The 26,000-nt window shown below is 35.0% G+C and overlaps 2 protein-coding genes and 1 pseudogene across 3 annotated transcripts; 1 reads left to right on the forward strand and 2 right to left on the reverse strand.

Moving 5' to 3' along the window:
• The first annotated feature begins 3,116 nt into the window (after nt 1-3,116).
• Nucleotides 3,117-8,942, forward strand: LOC143553879 (phosphatidylinositol/phosphatidylcholine transfer protein SFH9-like). Its single transcript, XM_077043773.1, has 14 exons — nt 3,117-3,193; nt 3,284-3,578; nt 4,275-4,374; nt 4,901-5,167; nt 5,402-5,479; nt 5,569-5,670; nt 5,760-5,809; nt 6,000-6,099; nt 6,751-6,831; nt 6,915-7,004; nt 7,159-7,240; nt 7,919-8,277; nt 8,350-8,424; nt 8,537-8,942. The coding sequence occupies exons 1-14, from the start codon at nt 3,187-3,189 to the stop codon at nt 8,594-8,596; spliced, it is 1,746 nt and encodes a 581-aa protein (XP_076899888.1). The 5' UTR covers nt 3,117-3,186; the 3' UTR covers nt 8,597-8,942.
• Nucleotides 8,943-9,733: 791 nt separating this feature from the next.
• On the reverse strand, nt 9,734-14,500 carry LOC143553890 (methylmalonate-semialdehyde dehydrogenase [acylating], mitochondrial-like). Its single transcript, XM_077043780.1, has 17 exons — nt 14,342-14,500; nt 14,178-14,263; nt 14,034-14,105; nt 13,787-13,948; nt 13,287-13,365; nt 13,061-13,215; nt 12,917-12,980; nt 12,752-12,831; nt 12,179-12,244; nt 11,994-12,044; nt 11,779-11,930; nt 11,600-11,690; nt 10,546-10,704; nt 10,386-10,465; nt 10,224-10,302; nt 10,044-10,134; nt 9,734-9,962 (listed from the first exon to the last, which is right to left on the reverse strand). Exons 1-17 carry the CDS (start codon nt 14,364-14,366, stop codon nt 9,856-9,858), a joined length of 1,599 nt encoding a protein of 532 aa, XP_076899895.1. The 5' UTR covers nt 14,367-14,500; the 3' UTR covers nt 9,734-9,855.
• Nucleotides 14,501-16,095: 1,595 nt separating this feature from the next.
• On the reverse strand, nt 16,096-25,797 carry LOC143553880 (putative protein S-acyltransferase 23; annotated as a pseudogene). Its single transcript, XR_013138911.1, has 13 exons — nt 25,416-25,797; nt 25,177-25,317; nt 24,378-24,490; nt 24,200-24,279; nt 23,910-24,070; nt 23,279-23,418; nt 23,083-23,181; nt 22,948-23,005; nt 22,731-22,808; nt 22,533-22,631; nt 22,375-22,453; nt 22,141-22,289; nt 16,096-16,479 (listed from the first exon to the last, which is right to left on the reverse strand). The product of XR_013138911.1 is annotated as a putative protein S-acyltransferase 23 (transcript).
• Nucleotides 25,798-26,000: the final 203 nt, after the last annotated feature.

The raw sequence follows: 26,000 nt of genomic DNA on the forward strand, positions 1-26,000 counted from the left end.
GTATTTTGATTTAGTAAACTTTTGGTAATAAATAAGTAAAAGTGGCACATCAACGGAGCCCTTAAGAACTTCCGTCGGTGATTTACGACAAAACGGAGCAAAAGTCACCGTGACGCACAAATCACTCCTTCCAACGGACAGCTGACTTTTGTATATGTATTTATTTATTATATAAAAAAGCCAATAAACCTTGTTAAGCGAAATAAATGAAAGTGTTAAAAAAGACATCTTTATGAATAATTAGTTAATTACATGTATTTTAAAAACATATATAAAAGAAGTAGGTGATAGGATGCCAGATGAATGATCCTTCTAATGAGAGATGGTGATAACGAATTCCCTACTTAACCGAAATAAATACAAACACGTGAAAAATCTGTTTTTTCTGTTTTTCTACGTACTAGACTTCGATGCTGCACAATTTGTGTCTACATATTCTTTTTGTCTCAATTTTGAATTGATGTTTTTAAAATGACACATACTATACCCCTGTTAAGTATTAAGAGCATTCTCAACAGAACTTCAAATTATTTTGAGTGAATTTTCTATATTATGTAGAGTAATTGTGAATGGAGATAGATAAACTTTTGTTCATGAGAAAATTTGAAGAAACATTATTCATCAATTATAATTTTTAATGTTTTTGAAAATGGTGGTGAGTGAAGGAGAAAAAATATGCAATGATAAAATTATAAAAAAAAATATATTATTTAACTGAAAAGGAAAAGAAATGAGAAAATATAGTGATTTTAAGTGTAATTATAGATATGAAATTAAAGATGCGGTCAGGAATGCTTTAACTACCTATAATACACCAAACATGCACATTGCATGATTTAAACCCTGAACAATTAGATTAGAGGAATACATCTTTACCACCACCAATAAGTTGTAATTTGTCTAACAATAAATCAAGATAAATCATGTCAACGAAAAGAATGATGAAGGAAACTTCTTTTGTCATAAAAATTGAGACGAGGAGTGGATGGTTTTGGTATTACGGATGGCGTTGCCATCCCTCAGCTCACATGACAAGTTAAAATCACTTCGTACTTTTTACATAGGAACAATAATTCACTTAATTATATTAATAATAATATTGTGATTTAAGAGCTTGGGTTTAGGTTGTTTAAAGTAACGATCAATCATTTTATAAATGCCTAAAGTGAAAAACACAAGGAAATGTCATTGACAATAACCATATAAGCATTTTCTTTTAGTGACCCACCGACAAAGCAAACAAAACAAACCAACTTCTTATGAAATAAGTTATGTTATAGATATTATTTATGTGCCTTAGTTTTTAGGTGGCTAGTGAAAGTATTGGTTTCAGATTTATTAAATAGACAAACATATTTGGCAATTGGCAAGACATTTATATGTTTTTGATGCTTCTTGTTTTTTTAGGGACTCTTACTCTCATTTTGATGATAGCATTAGGCTTGAGCTAGATGCTATATGAAGCAGTGACGCGGAAAAAAACGATATAAAATGTTGGGGGACATATGGCAAAGCACAAGAAGCATGTTTCGAGTGTATGAGTAGTTTTTAATAGGACTGATGATTGGGTCTGAGTTAGGGACATTATCCATATATGTTATAGTTTATGAGTTGTTTTTAATTAAAATTGATTTTAGTTTTTTTGTAGGTTTACATAAATGATTATGCGGTTTAAGTTAGTAGTCAAACGAGCCTGCTATTTTGTTTTGAATTACCAACAAAGTCTGGCCACACCCATTAATAGAAGGTCATTCATGCCCGCGATTGCAAACAACTTATAGGGGAAACCCATCGCTCAAATGGCCATTATAGTAAATCCCCCCCCCCCCCCAACATGCACATGACATTTTGTTTAAATGAGATTTGAACCCATGACCTCTTATTAGAAAAACCATAATCTTAGTTTGAACTTCAATTATCCAAATTATTATTTTTAAATAGCTTTGAATTGCCCAAATAAATGTTTACATTAATTAGCTTATAAGAATTTTAATAATTATTTTTCATGGGGCCAATTCAATGTTTCGTTGGTGGATGCCAAAATTTCATGGAAGGTATGATTTTTTTCCCCTATTTGTACTAACTTTATAATTAAAATAAATGAAAAACTAAATATAAAAATTGATTGATTAATAATATCATTCATGCTTATCTAGTTAGGGGTGGTTTTTTATGTAAATCTCTCCCATAAGCTTATAAGTTATAATTAAACCCACATAATGTGGTACATGAACAAACTCTAATATTATTCCATACCTCAAACATTAAAAGCATTAAATGTTAACTTTAAATATTAATTTAAAGTATCTCAAATTTACCCTTTCTTTTAAAAAACGACTTACTTAATTTTAAGTTGAGGTGATTTTTTTTTCTTTTAACAAGAAATATTCGAGATCACCCTGACAAATGAATCACTCTTTCGTCTAAATAATAGAATGTGGTGACGTTGCATACCTCCCGGGAGCAAACCCATAACCGAGAAATCTCTAGTGAACTTCAAATGAGACTTCAACCCACGACCTCTCGTAAAAGAAGTAACGAAAGTATCGAGTTGAAACTAACATTTTCAAGATTTTTCTTTTTAATTTTAATTTTTTTTAATCTTTTATATAAAAATAGAAAGCACACCCCAATGGTTGGTATTCCCTATCAAAGATGAATTAATTATTATTAATTAATATTTATATAAAAGTAATTAAGAGAGATCACCTCTCCTCCAACCTTCCATCTTGTTTGTTTATATAATACTAATAATAAAAACTACTGTTTCTTTACAGCAAATCAGCGAGTATTCACAAAGCAAACGCATTACTACACTCTTCTGTTCTTCTTCATCAAGATTCTTCCTTTCTCCATTCATTTCACCGATCTTTCATTCCTTTGAATGTGGGTTGTTTCCAGGTACCCAAGACTCAATCTTTATGGGTTATTATTATTATTCGATTGATATAAGATAATCTTAATCTGGGCTAAATCAAGATTCTTGATTTTGCACAAATTCTTGAATACCCTTTTTGTAAATTTGAATAATATGTTTGTCTGATTGATGATCATGATCTTGATTGGAAGAATCTTTATAGATCTATAATCTCATAATATATAATCTTGTAACCTAATGCAGTTTTCCAATTGGGTGTTTTTGGATCAATTGATGCAGAGTTCTTGTAAATTCCAAATTTTTATAAAATGCCAGGTAAATTTTAATGAATTTGATCACACACACACACAAGTGGCTATTATTTTATTTTTTTAATATTAATTTATTGTTGTTATTATGTAGTAGCATTGACTCAAGAAGATAGGGGTACTCAAAGATATGATTTGGGGGCAAATGGGGATGATAAAAAAAGAGTTAGGGTTAGATCTTTGAAGAAAAAGGCGATCGGTGCGATGCCAAATGTGGTAAGTTCGCTTAAAACGATGAATAATAAGAGGGTTTCAAATTGTCGATTTGCTTCTATTTCGATCGATGATGTTAGAGACGATGAAGAAGAGGAAGTAGTGAATGCTTTTCGTGAAATCTTGATTGAGAAAGAGTTGCTTCCTGATGTTCATGATGATTATCATACGTTGTTGAGGTAAATATCTGCGTTATTGCGTATTTGATATGATTTTAGGTTTGTGGAAAAATGGTTCCTTTGTTTTGTGCAAATGATTAGTTTAAACTTTTATTGGTTTATTGAAGTTTAAGTTTTGAGTCTACCAATTTTTAGATTAAAACATGATGCAAATTTTAAAGAGAATAAGCCAAAAATGTTGAATTATTATTATTTTTTTTAAATTTGGAAATCAAAATCCTACCTTTTAATAGAATCATATAAGAAGTGGACTAAATTTTAATGCCATCAATCTACATTTAACATTGGCAATGGATTGGTAATTGGCTTTGACTTTTGACTTTTTTTTAAGAAATGCTGCAATATTCATGGCACTTTTATAATGCAAACGTAGAAGACAGATTTTTTAAGATTTAACCTTTTTTGTAGTATATATTTTCTTACCTTTTTTGATCTTTTAATTTTAATTTGAAAAGGTGGTCAGTATTCCCTATTAAATGGAAAAAAATTGCATATTTGATATGATTTTATTCTTGTGGTAAAATGGTTATTTTGTGCTGTGCAAATGGTTTTAAGTTTTTGAGTTTACAAATATTTATGTTAAAAATGATACAATCTTTTAAGAGAATAAGCAAAACAGCTATTGCTTTATTCATTTTGAAATCCCTATAAGTCAAAAAGTCAAACATACAATCTACATTAATCACGCGTTTGCAGATTTTTGAAGGCTAGAAAATTTGATATTGATAAGGCGGCCCAAATGTGGGTAGATATGCTTAACTGGAGGGAAGAATATGGTGCGGATTCTATTTTAAAGGTATGATTATGTGACTTTTTTATGGTATGCAAATCTCTGTATTGTTAAGGTCTAATTCAAATGTTTCTAGAACATTAAATTGGTCACTGGAAAGATGTGAACATGTCTTTTGTTAAAAAGATACTTTTTCAAAGTCAACTTTGTTTCTTTAAAAATTTCATAAAAATTTGATACCAAAGGTACAGATGAAGAACTCATAATTTGTGTAATGGTGCAGATTTTTTATTTTTTGGTCCATTTAATGGATTTACCTTTCATATTTTTCTTATTTTAAAGACATTTGACCCACCTTAAATTATTGTTTTAATAATACTATTAGAGAAGAAAAATAATTGTTAGTATTAAATACTAATGTTTTGTTACCAGTAATGTTTAATGTCAATTAAACCTTGCATTTACATATTTTCAAATTTGAATTGTTACAACAAATATAAGAATTGTTCAAGCAGTTTTACAACTTATTATTACAACCTTAAACACATTCAAACACTATCTTGAAGAACATGGTTGTTGCGATTGTGTGCAGGATTTTGTATATGATGAATATGAAGAGGTTCTAAGATACTATCCTCATGGCTATCATGGTGTGGACAAAGAGGGGCGGCCCGTTTATATTGAACGGTTAGGAAAAGTGGAACCCTCTAAGCTTATGAATGTCACAACGGTTGACAGATTTTTAAGTTACCATGTACAAGGTTTCGAGAAAGCTTTTTCTGAGAAGTTTCCAGCATGTTCCGTTGCAGCTAGAAGACATATAGATTCCTGCACAACCATACTGGATGTTCATGGAATGGTTAGCTTTTCTTTAAAAAAAAAAATTAATAATTTTAGGCAGCTTATGTAAATAGCACGCTCGTGCAGACCCATGACCCTACGAGAGCTTGATAAACGAGCTTTTTTTGGCTCGAACTCGCTTAAGCTCGGTTTGGTTCGATTTGAGCTTTTAACGAGTCGATCTTGACATTTTATCTTTACTTTTACCTCATTTTGTCTTCAATAATTATTTTTAATCGTCTCTTGTTTGTAGAACTGGATGAGTTTTGGTAAGGTTGCACACGATTTGTTAATGCGAATGCAAAAAATAGACGGAGATAACTATCCTGAGGTCCGACTTTGATCTTTATTATTAGTATTACCATTTTGTCATGTGTCTACCGTTTTTGACCTTTTTATATTTAATTTTTGGTTAATCAGACTTTACATCAGATGTTCATTGTCAATGCTGGCCACGGATTTAAATTAGCATGGAATACAGTTAAAGGGTTTCTTGATCCAAGAACCACATCAAAGATACATGTAAAGATAACTAAGATTTGTCTTTTGTGTTTCATGTAATGCTGACTTTTGTTTGACTAAATGTTGATTTGACATTTGGAAATTTACAGGTTCTTGGTAGTAAGTATCAGAGCAAACTGTTGGAAGTTATCGATTCAAGGTTTTTCCTTTTTCTTTTTCTTTGTAAAAGAGACTGGAATAATAATATATCTAAAAGTTATGATTGCAAACCTAAAACGAGCCTGTGGGATAAAGAGGACCAAACTCTAATAAAAAATAGTGACTAATAATACTGATAATCTATATTTAACCTTTTTTAGCCTATAATTTATTGTTTTGTGAATTTATAGGCAATTACCAGATTTTCTTGGTGGAAATTGTTCATGTGCTAATGAAGGTGGATGTATGCGGTCAGACAAGGGTCCTTGGCATGATCAAGAGTTGATGAAGGTAGTTGTGTAAAATTGAGTTTTATTTATAATGTTGAATATGGTTACAGTGTTTTTAAAATAATATGATTAAGGTGACGTTTGACCAGTATGGCTTATTTTCTTTCCTATCTCGTTATCTACATTTGACTCGTTTAGGCTTGTAAACGAATGGAACAAACACGAATGGGACATGTTTGTGTTTGTTTTTTTAGTTTAATCGAACAAACAGTCGAAGACGAACAATTAAAACGTGGTGTTTTTGTGCCTGTTTATTAAAAACTGAGTTTATGTTTCACGAACGTAAATGAACAGATATAACTGAACAGATGAACGGGCATAACCGAGCAAACATCAATTAAAAGTAACATGAACATCTTTTTTTCGTGTCTAAAGTTTTGATAAAACTAGATTTAAGCTTAGATGAATATATCAACAAAGGTTAACTAACGAATATAAAAGAATGTAAATGAACGAACATTCATGAACGTGAAAAAAAAAGGTTCATGTTCGTCCGTTTATTAATTAAACGAACATAAACGATCTTTCCGCTGAACAGTTCAAGAACTGTTCACTGTGGTTTCATTACAGGTCTAGGGCTGTTATTACGAGAAACGACTGGAGTTTTCATACAAATTGGTGCATGTTTTCATTGTTTGTATTCTTTTTGCAGCTAATTAACGGGGGAAATACAGAAAAAAATGATAGCTTTTATGATGATTCTAATTTAGAAGTCAAGTCAATCGTTTCTCAGGTCCAGTAATTATACAATTTTTAGTAAACCGTTGTAAGCGTCTTTTTGGTGTTTTTTCCCCTGAAAATTTGCTTTTAATGCAGAACACAGGCCATAAAATATCTGGGGATTTAGCACCGAGCACGGGGTTTAAAACTCATGTTCCTCGAAGATCAATGTCTCTAAATATTAGAGTATGTGTTTCTTGGTTTAAAGTTTTAATGGGTGTTTGGATATATGTTTCATGGTTGAAAGTTATAGTGGGTGTAAATGTTTATAAAAAGTTTGTTTGATAAATAACTAAAAGAACTCAGTAATTTAATTATTATTTATCATGTTATCTTGTAGAGCACGGTCAACATACCTGTTTATAGCAAAACAAGAGTTGAACCAGTAGTTCCCAGTTCTCAGATTGATGTTATCCCCAGAAGTAAGTGATTCATTATGCGTATTTATTACATTTTTTTTACATTCTTAGTGCAGGTTGGGTTGAAAACGTTATTTAATATTTTTTTATTACATTGTCATTTTAAGTTTTTGAAAATAATAATATATTAAAAATACTATTTTTAAAATAATAATATACCAAACGGTTCATGAACTGTACACTGAATGGTCGGTTTGTTTAGAGGCCTAATATACCTTTAGATATAGGATTCATCATCATCATCATCATCGTACTCAGTATATCCCACCAATAGCAAAGCTATGGTAGGGTCTGAGGAGGGTAAGATGTAGGCAGCCTTACCTCTACCCCATAGGGATAGAGAGGCTGCTTCCGGTGAGACCCCCGGCTCGATAGTAGTTTTGCATCAAGCCTTGGACATAAGGCACATAGCACTCAATCATCGGGACACCAGCTGATCGGTGCATGTACCCTTATCTTTCAGCTATCAACGCCACTACATGATGCCTGATTAACCGTCTGTCACTTTTAACGTTATTTTCACGAGATTAGTAAAATAACGTCAAAATTAGTGCAATTTCACTTTTGCCCACCCGAGGGTTCACACATATATACATCATATGTGCGCACCGCAAGCAGGGCTAGAGATATAGGATTATAACAAGTATATTATTTCTAACTGTTACTCAACTATTTATCCAGATGATTTGGCATTATCAAAAACAGTTGAAGAATCATCCGCTGTGAATAAACTTCTCAGTTTTCCGTACAAAGTGTTAACCTACATTTTTCTTTTAACTTTTGGGTTGGTGAGTTTTTTGTCAAGAAATATTATCAAGTCGTTTAACAACGAGAACCAGTTTGCGAATGATGTGAATGAAACGGGTCCAGTAGAAAAAGAACTTTTGCACCCGTGTGAGGAGAAGTTAAAACAGTTAGAAGCAATGGTGGCTGAGCTGTCAACTAAACCTTCAAAAATTCCACAAGAAAAAGAGGAAATGCTTGTGGAGTCGATGAATCGTATACGATCGATGGAGTATGATTTGCAAAAGACTAAAAAGGTTTGATTTTTTGTTTTGCATTTTTTTTATTTTCTTTTGTTAAATGTGTGCATTGTACTTTTTTCGTTGCAGGCGTTATTTGCTACGGCTTCAAAACAAATGGAGCTCGAGGAGTCGATAGAGACCTTGAGAGGGGATTCTATCAATGTAAGTTGAAATCTTTTACTCAACGATTAGGTAGTTTTGGCTTGTCCTCAAAAGTCAAACACGTTTCTGATTTTGCATTTTAACACTAATGTTTGTAAACTTTTAATAACAGAGAACAAACACATGTTGGGTGAGACGTACCAAATCATCATCAAGCGGAAGATGGCAATGAACCTCAAAAGTTTAGTCGGTTTGACCTCAAAAGTCAGCCTTGCTTCAGACAAAGATTCTTGTTTCCAGCATATGATATACAACACACACACACATGCAGAAAAGAAAAAAGTATAATTTCTTCGTTCTTCCCCCCCCCCCTCCGGGTTGATAATTAAAGGCGTTTTTCTGGTTCTTCAAATACCCATACTTGTTAATAGATAGTTTACATAGACTGATATAATTCGCCCAGAAAAACACGTTCGGCAGGAATAGTCGACGATGGCAAAAACAGTTGCTTTTTTTCTGTTCATGTGCAGTTTTGATAATTTTATGACTCATAATGATTTGATTCGCGGTTGAACTCAAATTTGAGCAATAAGAGCTTATACATGTTGACTTTCCGAAGTCAAACCTGTTGATTTCCGAGGTCAGAATTGATGAAAATTTGGTCATCGTTATTACTTTTGTTATGTTTAGAGTATCCTCGTCATGATCTCCGTTTACACCGATCTCTAAATTCTTTAGAAAAATTTAATAAAACTATTTAATTTTTTTGGAAAATTTCAAACTAGATTTCATATCTTTTATGTTAAATAAGTTTAAATTGATTTGAGGTCAACTCAACCACTATGATTTTTTCTATAGTCTTGGTTATATTCTAAAAAATAATTATTTTTGGCTTCTAGATTGTGGCACAAATGGTACAAAAAATCCAAATTTCTTGAATGATTTGGCGTCTAGGCTCTATAGCCCAGTGATACAAATTCAAGTGAATTTTGGTTAAAGAAAAGAAAATACAATAATTTGTTGATAATACTTTCTCAAGAGATGTATATATCAATTTTAAAGACTTTTGTAAGTTGTGTCATTGAAAAAATGTTGATAATAGAAAACTTTAAATAGACAAGTCACCTTCGAAAAACAAATTGTAGCAAAGAATGATCTTTGTTGAAGATATTTTACTACTTATGACTGTTTTGACCAAAACTCATAAAGGTTACTAATGATGAAGAGAAGGTTCATTTTTCAGGATTAGTTGTACAATTTATTTCTACAGGTCTCAACATGTTAAGCACCAACAAGTGCCTCAGCAGTGACCTCTTTATATTTATTTTTTGTAATTGATTATTAGTTTGGTCATGTTTAAAACCACAGAAAAGCTTTTCATAATTTGACTGACAACTAATTACTCACTGAATTTGATTGGTAGCTTGTGAGTACAGAATACATAAACCAAACAGTATTATCATTGCATTTTCCATAATTATCAAGACTTGACTACTTCTGAGAAGTTGGCATTGCAAGAGAAACTCCAGAACCACCTAAATCCTTCCATTGTTGAGTCACGGTCTTGATCTGAGTATAAAAGTTAACCCCCGCTTTGCCTACAAATTCACAACTCATCAAAATGACGCCCGTTTATACTATATACATTTTTAAAAATAAAAAACCACGTAAGCACGCACCATAGAAGTTGAGGTCACCAGCAAAAGATGCTTTAGATCCCGTAAACGAGAAAAATGGCAATGGAACTGGAATTGGAACATTTATGCCAACCTGCATGCACAAACATTAGTTTCTTTGTATTCTTGTATTCTAAGTTTCTGGTAATAGGTGTCCCATTGTTAATGTATTATTATTATTACCTGTCCGGCTTCAATATCCGTTTGAAATTTTCTGGCAGCCACACCAGATGATGTGAAAATAGCTGCTCCATTGCCATATCTGCAAAACAAGCTTCTCTTTAATAAAAGCCTTAAAAAGTTTCAACATCAACACTAGTTTTTGTGGAGAAACAAACAAATTACTTATTTCTGTTAAGAATATTAATAGCCTCCTCCAAACTGTCAACCTGCATGCAAAGAAGAACCGGGCCAAAGATCTCTTCCTGCAATATGTAAAAATTAAAAACATAAGCCATGTCTCAAAGAATGAAAAAAAATTTGTCTGTAATGGAGAAACAAATACCTTGTAGCATTCCATATCTTCAGTAACACCAGACAAAATTGTGGGTCCTACAAAGTTCCCTTGTTCATATCCCGGAACCACAATATCTCTTCCATCAAGCAGCAGTCTAGCACCACTTTCGACACCACTCTGAACCAATCTGCACACTCGCTCTTTTGCCTGATAAATTATAAAATAGTTAAATATGGTTTTATTTAATCAGTTTTTAGCCCAATAGTTTCATCTTCGTTTCAGTTAAACCCACGCCTCTAACACCGTTTATTTTTTTTTCCTGAAAAGACAACATTCATTTTTATGTTTTTTAACGGGGGTATCTTGGTCTTTTCACACAACTTTTAAGAGAAAACTGGATGCTGTTAGTTGTCTGACTTTAAATGAAACGGAAATGAAACTATTGGACTAAAAAAGGTCAAACTAGAACTATTGGACTATGTTAGGGTTCGATTCTGATTACTAACAATTCAACTGAAATTGAGAAAAAGCACAATATATTGGAATTGAAACAGATACGAAGAAGATGATACAGACTCGATAACTAACCACCGAAGTGGCCCAGGGCCATGCCCTTCTCAATGCCTAGCAAAGAGCCCGATGATCTCACTAATATTCTTTCCCCCCTCTCCCTATGCTATATTGACACTTATGTATAGAAAAGTAAATTGCACTTGACCCCCTCTAACAATAGACAAATGACAATTTAGAATAGAACTAGACTATGATTCCTATCAGACTAGGAGTATAAGATGGTTTTAGTACCTGTGGCTTGACCGCTTGACCCAAATAACCATTTTAGTACATTAGTTTTTATGCCAATTGTTTCATTTCCATTTCAATTAAACCCACATTTTAATGCTTTTAAAATTTTAATAACAGGGATATTTTGGTCTTTACACGTAAACTTAACAAAAAGAATGGTTGGTGTTAGTTGTATGACTTTAATTGAAACGAAAAGGAACTAAAAAAGTCAAATTATAACTAACGCACTCAAATGGATATTCGAGTCAAACACAGGAACTAAAACCGTATTTAACTCATTTTAAAAATATATACTTGCCTGTTTGCTAATTACTGGACCTAAGTCAGCATCAGGTTCTGTCCCCGCATTTACTTTCAATGCCTTGGCACGCTTCACCAACTCATTTTCCCTGTAAAACACAAACATATATTTAGTAGAATTAATTTAAATAAACTAATAAACCTAAAAATATAAGTGATTAGTAATAAATAAAATACCATTCTTTTGAATCTCCGACAAAAACAACAGTGCTCAAAGCCATACACCTTTGTCCTGCAGCCCCAAAACCAGCAGCAACTAAAGCATTTAAAGTAGCGTCAACGCTCGCATCAGGCATTACAATACCATGATTTTTAGCTCCCATATTTGACTGTAAAAATATTAATCGGTTATAAACTTGCATCGGTTGGAAAATACACAAAAGTGAGTGTACCTGAACGCGTTTTCCTTTTGCTGATGCTCTTGCATATATATGCATTCCCGCCTAGAATGAAAAATGACAAGTAAATAGATATCAATAGCTTATAACATTATTAGTGAAAAGTAAAAGCAAGATGCATGCTTTACATTAGTACAATCTTAACATTGGAAAAATAAAACCATAAAACTATTACCTACCGTGTTTGAACCAACAAATGATATAGCCTTAATGTCTTCATCATCACAGATAGCATTCACAATGTCCTGCCTCAAAACAAATATCAGTGGGTTAATACAAAAGCTCGCGGGTCATATGCATCTTTCTACAAATTTTAAACTAATATTCTACAAGCACACTAGATTAAATAAAGGAATCCTGTGTTTCAAACTGAAATCAAATTTCTTTAGTTTTGCAAGTAGTAAATTTATTTATTACGAAGGGGTGAGAGATGAAATAAGAAAAGCAGGAAAAAGTAGGTTGAGCTCACAGAATTGTGACATGTGGCAGTGGATAGTAACTTATTTATCAGGTATAGATATAATAATCAAAACTAATACCTAAAATAAGGAAAACGGCGATTCGATTGCAGGTGATCTAAAGAAACGATAATTTGATTGCGGAGGAAAATAAGGAAATGATTGGAGAAAAAAAGCAGGAAAAAACATTTTAGGGGCCCTAGAATTGTGCACAACATGTACTTTATTTATCAAGTATAAAGATAATGAAAGAAGAATAGCAAAGATGTTATGATTAGTAAGGAGGAATCATACATGGGTGCCATGAACAATATTCAACACACCGTTGGGTAAACCGGCTTCCATCGCCAGCTCAGCAAGTAACATAGAAGCCCCTACAAGCGGGTACAAAATTGCAAAGATATATCAGTATAAAACAAAATTTCAGAAATAAAATCCTTATAGATATGTGAAAATGACCTGGATCTTTCTCTGACGGCTTTAGAACAAAAGTATTACCACTGGTAACAGCAACTGGAAACATCTGCAAACAAAATCAAATAAGCATTTTTATTATAATAACAATAACACATATATCAAACAATCTGATATTGGCAAACATACCCACAAGGGAATCATTGCAGGGAAGTTGAAGGGGCATATACCCGCACACACACCAAGTGGCTCTCTGATACTGTACGTATCAATTCCATTAGATACATTTGAAGAAAACTCGCCCATTTGTAAACTCGCCATTCCACAAGCATGTTCCACCACCTCTTTAAAATCGAATGATACCGTACGTTAATTATTATTTCAAACTTAGGTATTATAATATGAAATAACCTACCGAGTCCACGGAACACGTCACCCTGTGCATCCTTCAATGTCTTTCCTTGCTCTGTAGTAATGTTCATGGCAAGCTTGTCCTGAGACAAATGGATAGGCTTGTAAACGAACCGAACGAACACAAATGAAGCATGTTCATGTTCATAACTTTAACTGATCAGACATAAACAACTAAACGAACAAGGCTTTCTTGTTCGTGTTCGTTAGTTAAGAAAATGCATGTATTCGTTTTCATTTATGTTCGTTCATTAACAGCACAAACAAGCGGTTCAGTTCATGAATGACATAACCGAGCTAAAACCAATTAAAACCAAATGTGAACAAAAATACGTTTGGCCTTAAAGTTAATAAAATTAGACTAACTTATAATGAGGCTAAAGAATTTTAATGAATATATTAACAAACATAAATAAACAAATGTTTGGCTGCCTACAAATGGATGATGACATACACACACAAGATAACAAATTTGTAACTAATAAGTATATGCAAAGTGCTAACCATGTCTCTTCTAATAAGTTGTTGAAGTTTGAGCATGACGCGTTGGCGAGTAGTGATTGGCGTGTTTCGCCATGCTGGAAACGCCTGTTTGGCTGCCGAAACAGCAGCTTTAAACTCCTCGGTTTTGGTCAAAGGTATTTGAGAAACAACTTGTTGTGTTGCCTAATCCAAACCAATAACCCTTAATTAATTAAACAATAATAATTAATAACAAAAATGAGCATGCAAGAACTGAGAATAGACTTACCGGATTAATAACATCAATAAAGTCCGATGACTGTGAGTTAACAAAGCTACCTCCAATTAGGTTTGGCACTTTCTGATTCATAACAACTAATAGTGTTAAAAGAAATGATTTATTTATACTAATAAGTAGTCAAACAGAATATACCGGTGGATCGTTGTGTCTTAAGGATTGCTGAGTAGCGGTAGAATAATACTTAAGGGGGAATAATATTTGAGGACTCAAAGTAGAACCTGTTGTTTGTTACACAATCAATTGATTCGATTCGATAAGCAAACAAATAGATTATGAATGGATTAATCAAAGTTTACCTCGTCGGATTGATAGTCGAAGCATGGTTTCTGCAGAACAGATGGATCGGGTTATCCTCCGTTAATATCTAGAGTCAGTCAGTGACTGAGTGATCGGATTCGGATCAGCACAAGCAAACGTGACACTGAGGATGACCACTATATAATATAACACTTTTACTTCGTAGTATATTATTATTAATTATAATAAAATAATCAAATTTGGACATGAGTGTTAATATAATTAATTAATTAGTATTTAATTTAATTAAATAATAATAGAACAGTAAGAGATAAGAACACACGTCATTATTTACTTTTTTTAATAGGAGGCGTCTCTGTTCAATCATACACAAACCAACTCTCATGATACTAAACCTAAAACATAAAATATTCCTTAAGTAAATGACTTTGGGATAACATTAATTTTAAATTTTTAATTAGTCATACAGACATACATACAGTTGTATTACATAAAATATGGTTGTATTTGATTATATCATATAGGTTGTATTATGATTATTTTTTACTCTATCATATGGCTCGTATGATGTGACATATTCTGTTGTATATCAGATTTTGTTTGGCATTTGCACACTATTATACACTTCTTGAAAGGTGTTTGTGTACCTTTGATTAGCTAGCATTTATGCGTATCCTTCATATACAGATGTAATAGACCAATAAAATTTACGGATACTATTTATGGGCATTTTTGAGCACATGACATGTCTTGCTCCATATGTTAATGAACACATGCAAATGTTACGGTTGACACGGCATTTGTCTTTATTGAACATAAAGTCTTTATTAATTGTCTTGTTTCGACTAAGTTTTTTATTAGCAATCTTTTAGTTTCGATAGAGACTAATCGGGTCTTGTTTGAGAAATCAAATATTTGTAAAAATGCTTAAATGAGAGATTATAATAAATACTTTTGAAGTGATTTAAAAGTCATGAAATAAACAATACCTTTTCTTCTTATCCAGCTAAGTAAATCTCTTAAGTTGAATTTTTCAAGTGACCAACCCAACCAATTTGTTCCCTACGGCCTTTACGAATATTTAAGCATTTTTACAAATATTTGATTTCTCAAACAAGACTCGATTAGGCTCTATCGAAACTAAATGATTTCTAACCAAAAACTTAGTCAAAACAAGACAATGAATAAAGACTTTATGTCCAAAAAAATATTTTGTTTAGCATTTGCACACTGTTATACACTTCTTGGAAGGTGTTGTGTACCAAGTACCAACCCCTCGCCACTTTGCCATATATTTGAATTTTCATTAGTTGTGGGTGTAGCGCATTATATTAGTACCATAAAGTGTTAATCATTGTGGTGTCTTAAGTGATATAAATATTTGGGCCACTCTTCAACTCTCATTGTTACGATTACGAATACTCTTATCTTTATTCAGACTCGTGATTGACGATAATAAGCTAAAAGAATATACAGTTGCGAAGTTCAAGAATGTGTTTAAATATGCTTAGATCATATTTATTTATATTTTTCTAACATACAAAGATATCATCATATTAATTATTACATTTTTTGTACACATACACCCACCCCTAAGATCATGCTCAATATTCTTCACATTTCTACTTTCATAGCAAGATCATGATGGCAAAAGGTACCATGTTGAATTTGTGTACATTTTCACTAATCTAAAGCCTTTAGAGTTTAGACTCTATAACTAGCAAATAGCAATCCCATTGTCAAGTGAAGCAACTAATACAAATCAATATCTATTTATACTATTAGAAAGCAATGTAAAATTTAACTTCTGAATCCATGTCTCAGTTCAGGTTTTCTCAATACATTCATATATTTGTCAGTCACCTTTGCAATCTACAAAATACAGATCTAAAACATGAGTATACAAACCCTCATTTTGTAACATATCAAGATGTAATGTTTTTTTTCCTAATAAACTAGTGTCAAACAGTAGGGTACTGCTATAGTGCTATCTGGCAACTTGTTGCAAAGGAGACCATTTAACTTCATCGTCATCTGTATAGCCTCGGATTAGAAAGTCTGAACAATTCTTGACAATTCCATGGTTATACGGGTTATGAAACACCCCTTGTGCTCCTTGTAGATACGCGTATCGTGTAGCATTTACATATTCATTTGTTGTTATGTTTCGACCAATCTACATTCACAAAACACCATTCATCAAACAACACAACTTGGCTTTTCCCACTTAAATTATTATATAATATTAAATTAGCAGAATAAGATATCAAAAATGGTTGTAGTAGTAAGGATTAAGGGTATAGCTGTTATGTTGTGGTCTCCGATCCATCATGGGTCGGGTCCGGTTTAGACGAATAGACAGAATTAGGAGATTAAGCTGTTTGAGTTTTGGCCAAACCCAAAAGCTCTAATCAAGCCCAGTTTAGTTAAAGGGTTAAACCCTAATTGTCTAGTCTATATATTCTCTCCTGTACTTGTAAGTTGGTATCACTCAATAATAAGAAAACCCTAGTTATCGACAGTGGACGTAGGTCATACACCGTGACCGAACCACTTAAATCCTTGTGTCTCTTTCGTTTATTCTTTCGGTTTTACTATTGTATTCGTGTTTGTGTGTGACTCCGAACCTAACAATTGGCATCAGAGCCTGGTTCTCGATTATACACACAGTTCCGCCGCCGCCGCTCCGCTGCTACAGTTCCACCGCCGCTGCTACAGTACCGCCGCCGCTACAGTGCCGCCGCCGCTACAGTACCCCCCGCCGCCGCTACAGTTCCGCCGCCGCTGATTAGGGTTCCGCAGCTGCTGGTTCGTTTTTTCTGATCAGTTTCCAGTCCTTTTATTCCTTGGGTAGTTTGGTTGTTTGCTGTAATCAAAACTCAGTTTGGATAATGGCTGAGGACGGAAAGATCAAGATTGAGAAGTTTGATGGTCAGGATTTTGGATGGTGGAAAATGCAAATTGAGGATTTGCTATGTCAGAAAGACTTAATGGAAGCACTAGAAGAGAGGAAACCGGAAAGTATGAAAGATGATGAGTGGAAGGTACTTGACAGAAAAGCCATAGCTGTTATTAGACTCTCACTAGCTAAGAATGTGGCATTCAATATTGTAAATGAAACTACCACGTATGGTCTTATGAAAGCCTTGTCAAATATGTATGAAAAGCCTTCTGCATCAAACAAGGTATTTCTGATTAGACAGCTAGTTAACACCAGAATGAAGGAAGGGGCATCTGTTACCTCTCATGTTAATGACTTCAACACTATTATTTCTCGTTTGTCTTCTGTTGATATCAAGTTTGATGATGAAGTTCAAGCGTTACTCTTGTTATCCTCGTTACCCGAAAGTTGGTCAGGGACTGTTACTGCAGTTAGTAGTTCTTCTGGGAATACTAAGCTTACTTTTGAAGGAGTCCGGGATTTGATTTTAGGGGAGGACATAAGAAGAAGGAATTCTGGTGAGACATCTAGTTCTATATTGAGCACCGAAGGGAGAGGTAGGAGAAGAGAGAAAGGTAATGGCAGGGGTAGGTCAAAGTCTAGAAGAAGAAGTCAGTCAAAGCCCAGAAAAGACATTGAGTGTTGGAATTGCAAAGAAATGGGGCATTTCAGAAACCAATGCCCTAACCCCTCAATTTCAAAAGAAAAGAAAGAATCTAAGAAGGAAGTTAATCTCGCCACCGGTTCAGATGATTCAGAAGGTTCAGAAGAGACTCTTATCTGCTGTGTTGAAGAATCAACAGATTCATGGATTATGGATTCTGGTGCATCTTTTCATGCCACTTATAGCACGAAGAAGATGAAGAATCTCCGAACAGGTAATTTTGGTAAAGTTCGTTTGGCTAATAATCATGCTGTTGATATCACGGGGATGGGGGATATTGAACTAAAAACTTCATTGGGCACCTCATGGACTCTAAAGGATGTTCGGGTCGTTCCTAGCCTTAGAAGAAAGCTAATTTCTGTTGGGCAGTTAGATGACCAAGGATATGATGTTATGTTTGGTGGGGGTCAATGGAAAGTTGTGAAAGGGAATCTTGTGATCGCCAGAGGTAAAAAGAAGGGCACTTTATACATGGTTGAAATTCCAGCTGATGGGGTAAATGCAGTGACCAGTGGACCGAGTCAGTCTAGTTTGTGGCACCAACGACTCGGCCACATGAGTGAAAAAGGGATGAAAATGCTCGTTGCTAGAGGAAAAATTCCAGAACTGAAGAAGGTTGAATCTGAATTTTGTGAACCATGTGTTTTCGGTAAAAAGAAGAAAGTATCTTTTGTGAAGACCGGAAAACAACCGAAAGCTCAGAAATTGGAGCTTATTCACTCTGATGTCTATGGACCAACTTCAGTCTCTTCTTTGGGAGGATCGCACTATTATGTCACCTTCATTGATGATTCGACACGCAAGGTATGGGTTTACTTTCTTAAAAATAAATCTGATGTTTTTGATACTTTTAAGAAATGGAAAACTGCTGTTGAATTGGAAACTGATTTGAAGGTGAAATGCTTGAAGTCGGATAACGGTGGTGAATACGTTAGCAAAGAATTCCGTGATTATTGTGAAGAGTACGGTATTCGGATGATCTTTACAGTCCCTGGCACTCCTCAACAAAATGGAGTGGCAGAACGAATGAACAGGACGTTAAATGAAAGGGCAAGAAGTATGAGACTTAATGCCGGGCTTCCAAAGACGTTCTGGGCAGATGCAGTTAACACTGCAGCTTATTTAATTAACCGGGGATTGTCAGTACCGCTGGGTTTCAAGACACCAGAAGAAGAGTGGAAAGGTAAAGCTGCAGATTATAAGCATTTGAAAGTCTTTGGGTGTAGCGCTTATGATCTAGTGAAAAATGACAAGCTTGATGCTAAAGCTAAAAAATATGTTTTCATTGGATATGGGTCAAACGAAATGGGCTACAGGCTTTGGGATTTAGTAAGCAGAAAAGTAGTCAGAAGCAAGCATGCAACTTTTAATGAGGCTGAGTTATACAAAGATAGAAACACTTCAAAATCAAGGGTTCAGAAAGAGCAGGTTGAATATGAAATTGATGCTCAGAAAAAGACAGTTGAGTCAGCTACCGAACCCGAGACAGAAACTGAAGAAACCACAGTTCCTGAATTTGAAGATGATGATATTGGTGGAAATGAAGAGTCAGAGGGAGTCTCTGACAGTGGGAGTTTAGAGTCTGAGGATGAACAGTCTCCACAAGAACCTGACCCGCCTCAGCACTGGGTTAGGAGGTCCACCAGAGTTTCTAAACAGCCGGTACGTTACAAACCTTCAGTTAATTATCTCCTTTAACTGAAAATGGTGAGCCAGAGAGTTATTATGAAGCACTTAAGTTGAAAGATTCGCTCCAGTGGGAGCATGCTATGAAGGAGGAGATGAACTCTTTGAGTAAAAACCAGACATGGGTTTTAACCAAGTTTCCACCAGATAAAAGAGTTCTACAGAATAAATGGGTCTATAGAGTCAAGGAAGAACATGATGGGTCTAAACGATACAAAGCTCGTTTAGTGGTCAAGGGTTTCCAGCAAAAGAAGGGAATTGATTATAATGAAATATTCTCTCCAGTTGTGAAGATGACCACCATCAGATTGATCTTAAGTATTGTTGCTGCAGAAAATTTACATCTAGAGCAATTAGATGTTAAGACAGCATTTTTACATGGTGATCTTGACGAGGAGATCTATATGGCACAACCTGAGGGATTTCAGGTTGCCGGGAAAGAAAAATGGGTCTGCAAATTGAAGAAAAGCTTGTATGGTCTGAAGCAGGCACCTAGGCAATGGTACCTAAAGTTTGATGATTTTATGGTGAGAACTGGGTACAAGAAATGCGAGGCCGACCATTGCTGCTACTTAAAGAAGTTTAAAGGCTCATATATCATTCTACTTCTTTATGTAGATGATATGTTAATTGCAGGATCTGATATGAAGGAGATTCGCAAGTTGAAGAAACAGTTGTCTGATGAATTTGAGATGAAAGATCTTGGTCCAGCCAAATAGATTTTGGGGATGAGTATATCCAGAAAGAAAGATGGCTCCATAACACTATCCCAAGAGAAATACATAGGGAAAGTGTTAGAAAGATTCAGGATGAATGATGAGAAGACTAAACCGAGAAACACACCTCTGGGAAGTCATTTCAAACTTACCAAAGACCAGTCTCCCAGAACAGAGGAAGAAAGAACAGAGATGGCTAAAGTTCCGTATGCATCTGCTGTTGGCAGTCTCATGTACGCCATGGTTTGTACACGGCCAGACATTGCTCATGCTGTCGGGGTAGTTAGTCGTTTTATGTCGGATCCGGGAAAGGAACATTGGGAAGCGGTGAAATGGTTACTCAGATACTTAAAGGGTACTTCCAGTTTGGGGTTATGTTTTAAGGGGAAGGATACATTTCTCAGGGGTTATTCAGATGCTGATCTGGGTGGATGTAAGAAGACGTTTAAAAGCACTACTGGTTATGTTTTCACAGTTGGGGGAACAGCAGTATGTTGGATGTCCAGACTTCAGAAAAGTGTTGCTTTATCAACCACTGAGGCAGAATATATGGCAGCAGCTGAAGCAAGTAAAGAATTAGTATGGTTGAGAACTTTTCTTGAAGAGTTGGGAAAGAAACAGGCAGAGTTCTTCTTATATTGTGACAATGAGAGTGCAGTGAAACTTGCGAAGAATCCAGTCTATCATTCGAAGACTAAGCACATCGGGAGGAGATATCACTTTGTCAGAGATTTGATCAGTGATGGTGTTTTCAGTTTGAAAAATATCTCAGGTGCTAAGAATCCAGCAGATATGTTCACCAAGCCGGTGATGCTGGATAAGCTGAAGCTGTGCAGAGCTTCAGCAGGCCTTCAGGAATAATGTTGAGAAGGCGAAGGGTAACTAGGAGGTGCAAAACCAGATGGGTTTCATTTTACATGTACAAGGCAATGCTGGTGAAGACATTTTACGTCTCCAAATGGGAGCAGGTTGAAATGTTTGACGCATCCAAGTGGTGGTTTAGAGAAGATGTCTCGAAGCCCAAGTGGGAGATTGTTATGTTGTGGTCTCCGATCCATCATGGGTCGGGTCCGGTTTAGACGAATAGACAGAATTAGGAGATTAAGCTGTTTGAGTTTTGGCCAAACCCAAAAGCTCTAATCAGGCCCAGTTTAGTTAAAGGGTTAAACCCTAATTGTCTAGTCTATATATTCTCTCCTGTACTTGTAAGTTGGTATCACTCAATAATAAGAAAACCCTAGTTATCGACAGTGGACGTAGGTCATACACCGTGACCGAACCACTTAAATCCTTGTGTCTCTTTCGTTTATTCTTTCGGTTTTACTATTGTATTCGTGTTTGTGTGTGACTCCGAACCTAACAATAGCCATGCCGCTCGTAAGCTACTCGAGATCGGCTCGCTTAAAAGCTCGAATCGATCTGAACATAAACGAGCTCGAGCCTAAAAATAAGCTTCCTTGACAAACGAGCCCAAGCTTCACTTATCAAGCTCGAGTTGGCTTGCGAGCCTATTATTTAATAGCTTTATTTAGTATATTAAATATATATTTATATAATAACTATTAGTGTACATAAAAATTTGATATAAATGTACAACAATTATAATATAAAACTTTTATGTAAAATAATAAAAGCGTGTATAAATTAACTAATCAACAACAAACGAGCCTGGCTTGAGTCGAGCTCGAGCTATAAAAACTACTCACGAGCCGAGCTCGAGCTCTTGTAAGTTGAACAAGCCGAGCTCAAGCCTAGTCAAGCTTGGGCTCGGCTCGTTTACAACCCTAGTTTGGATTTATTTGTATGTTAGAAGATTGAGAGAATTATCACCTGGTAAGCTTGTATGACGAACAAAGTTCCAGCAGCAAGCAAGATAGATAAATCGAAAAAAAGAAAGACAACAACACCAGGATGTTGAAAAACAACATGATGAATCCAAGATTCTTCACTCTGCAATGCTGGTATCGAAGTCCATATTCCTGTCATTTTAAGGGTAAAGATGTAAATTTGAATACAATAAACATCACAAAAATACAGGTGTCTGAGTAATTGATTTTAACATACTATGAATGGCGACCACCCCGCCTATCAATGAAGTCAATAGGCCCAAGAATAAAAACACGAAGAAATCCCACTTATTCTTCTGCAATGATAAAAAAGTAATTGGAATAAAAATTATGCCACCGAGTTTCTTGAAAAATATTAATATATTGAATAAATACCTTTCCGACACAATTTGAGATCCAGGGGCAGTGGTGGTCAAACTGTTCCACGCAGCGTTTGCATGTAGGACAGTGCTTGGAGCGAACGGGCCTTATTATCTGGGCAAAATAGTCATTTAGCATCAATATGATAAAGCCTTAAATATTTTAATAATTCGACCCATTTGTAGGTGAAGTATAGAATGAGTTTATAAGAACCTTGCAAGTAGGACAGAGCTGAGACCAATTTCCAGTCCAATTAGCCGTGTTGGTTGGATCAATTTTCAACAAAGGACCCTAAAGAAGTCACAAGTAGAATCATAAACAAATTTTTAGGGCATAAAAGATTAGATTTTGAGAAGCAGGCAATGCGTTCTTGAAACAAAATCGGTTGTTTAGGGTAAATGTAAAATTACTTCACGAAGAAGAAGTATACCTCTGCATCAGCATTATTATTAATCCTTCCAGATGTTTTCACATAACCGGGATCTTTACTGCAACCAAATAAATCTTTTATTAAGTAAGGAAAAATATTATGAACTTTTTTTTATTGTAACCAAATAAAGTGTACCTGCTGCAACGAACAAACATCAATAGTGAAGCAATTGAAAGTGAAACAGCAGTCCATCCCCAAAGCCCAACAACAGCAGTCACCTTTAAAGATTAGAAGCTAACATAAAAAAATCAAAAAAATAAAACATCCTGATTAGCATACTTATTTAACTCAAAGAGAGCATATTAATAATTGTTGATTTACATTTACCCACCAAAAAGAATAGAATTGATGAAAATTATCGTGCAGACAAATACTATGCAGAACAATATAGGGGCGTAACCTATATCCCAAACTTTATTGATCCAGCCTTTATCTTTCCAACAACTATTGTGTCCACGAAGAGCATTAGATTGCATTAATTGAGATTTATCATCATCATCATCATCGTACTCAGTATATCCCACCAATAGCAAAGCTATGGTAGGGTCTGAGGAGGGTAAGATGTAGACAGCCTTACCTCTACCCTATAAGGATAGAGAGGCTGCTTTCGGTGAGACCCCCGGCTCGATAGTAGTTTTGCATCAAGCCTTGGACATAAGACACATAGCACTCAATCATCGGGACACCGGCTGATCGGTGCATGTACCCTTGTCTTTCGGCTATCAACGCCACTACATGATGCCTGATTAACCGTCCGTCACTTTTAACGTTATTTTCACGAGATTAGTAAAATAACGTCAAAATTAGTGCAATTTCACTTTTGCCCACCCGAGGGTTCACACATATATACATCATATGTGCGCACCACATTAATTGAGATTTATAACGTTATCAAATAAATCTCTCTTTGTGCAAAACTTATATTGTTGAAATAAAAATTATTAGAAAAGGCGATACACACAAGGATTAACGAAATGTGGCGATGGCCCCTATCTGCTGCAATTTGTGCAGGTGTAAATCCAGCATTCTTTCACCATCAATTCCTGTTTTGTCCCTGCGTGTATAAGTACAATACAAGCCTCCAAATTTCCTCTCAATGCAGCCCAATGCAAAGGGGTGCAACCTAGTGAAAAAATAAATTTGTCATTATGGACATTCATCTAATGGTTAACTTGTATTAGGGGGTGTTTGGACAGCTGAGCCACAAGCTCTTTGGACAGCCAACAGCCCTAATTCTAATAAAAAAAAGTACCTTCTTTATCTTGTTTTCCTTGAAAGGCATCCCAAAAAAGAAGTAATCTTATTGTATCTGCAAATCCTTTATAAGCAGCCCTGATTGAGCATAAATAAGAACATATTATTTCATATTCAATTTCAGAAACTTTAAATAATATTGAAGTACTCCCATACTCATTATGAGTTTAACATACCAATGAAGAGGGGTCCTTCCGTCATTATCCGGTACATCAAAATCAGCATGATATTTGGCTACAATGTAGTTCAAGAATGATGTTTGACCATACTGAGCTGCAACATGAACTGCCTGCGGATAAGCCCATAACTGTAAGCTTTCACAACTAGACTATTAACTTCAAAATTCACAATTAGCGGTGCAAACGAGCCGAGCCACTTGCAAGCTACTTGAGATTGAACCGATAAACAGCTCGAAATGAGCAGATCCTTATCGACCCCGAGCCTCAAATAAAGCCCGTTTAGTTATCGAGCCTTGTGTATATTTAGGGGGTGTTTAGGATTGCTTATTTTACCCTCCTTATGACTTTTATAAAAAGTCATAAGTCTTTTGGCAAAACTGAAAGTTGTGAGCGGAATAAGTCAAAAGTTACACTTTTGTAACTTATGACTTATGGCAATAAGCTATAAGGAGGTTGAAATAAGCTTTACTCTTTTGGACTCGTATGTATTCATTTCACACTGCATAGCCACCTTGAGTCGAGCTTAGGCTTGTTTAAGGTACTGCACACGAGCTCAAGCTGAGCTTAAGCCCCATTTAAGGTTTTTCTCAAAATATATAAAAATTATTTAATAAACAATAAACTATAGCAGAACTCATCTTAAAAAAACGATTCACAAGCCAAGGTCAAGCTTTATAAAAGAGCTCGAAACAAGCCAAGCTCTAGCTTGAGCTCTCGTAAGTCAAAACAAGCTCAACTCGTTTACACCCCTATTCCTAATCTACAGTTGATTTTACACAAAACTAAAATAACTTACCCTATAAGCATTCACATCAGCAGCCTCAACCCAAGCACCATTCTGCAACAACACCTCTGCAGCCGCAACCGAACCCCGAACCGCCGCCCAATGCAACGCGGTCTGCCCCACATGATCAACAGCATGAACATCACCACCATGCTATATTATCATCAACATCAAAACAAACAGTTAAGATCTAATCACACAGATCTGACTATTAACTAACCATAACATAATTAACCAACATACATAAATACCTCAATAATATACTGTACAACATCAGCAAAGTTATTAAGAGCTGCCCACTGAAGTGGGTAATACCCATTACCATCCGGTTGATTGACAGAAGCACCGTCTTGTTCAACGAATTTAATTAATTTGGGAAGATCGCCATAAGCACAAGCACCAAATACGTCAACGATTACAACTTGTTGTTCTGTATTGGGTTTGGAAGAATCGGATACGATTTCGATCTCGGATAAAGCCATTGATTGATTAAGGGTTTTGATCTGGAAGGTGTATCATGCAGTTGGTGAAGTGGGTTTTGAAGAAAGATTGATGCTTTTGTAGAATGGAGTGGTTCAAGATTGAAATGAAACTTGGGTTTTTGGGGTTTATTTGTGTTCTTGTTTTCTTAAATTTCACTATTATTCACTTATTGTTATTATCTATCTAATACTAGCAGGTGAGCTCGCGTTTTGCGACAGGTTTGTACTTTTTAAACATAATTTACCAATTCGCTTGTATGGGTTCGATTCATTAGTGGTGTTCAATTGTGGTTTCCCGGTTTTATCGCCATCTTCTCACCAAGTCCTTGAGTCATCATCGTCTTCTTCGTGTCA

The sequence above is a fragment of the Bidens hawaiensis genome, unplaced genomic scaffold (assembly GCF_021521415.1).
Source record: "Bidens hawaiensis isolate Kalapana, Puna unplaced genomic scaffold, B.hawaiensis_p1.1 tig00017405_1, whole genome shotgun sequence".
NCBI lineage: Eukaryota > Viridiplantae > Streptophyta > Magnoliopsida > Asterales > Asteraceae > Bidens > Bidens hawaiensis.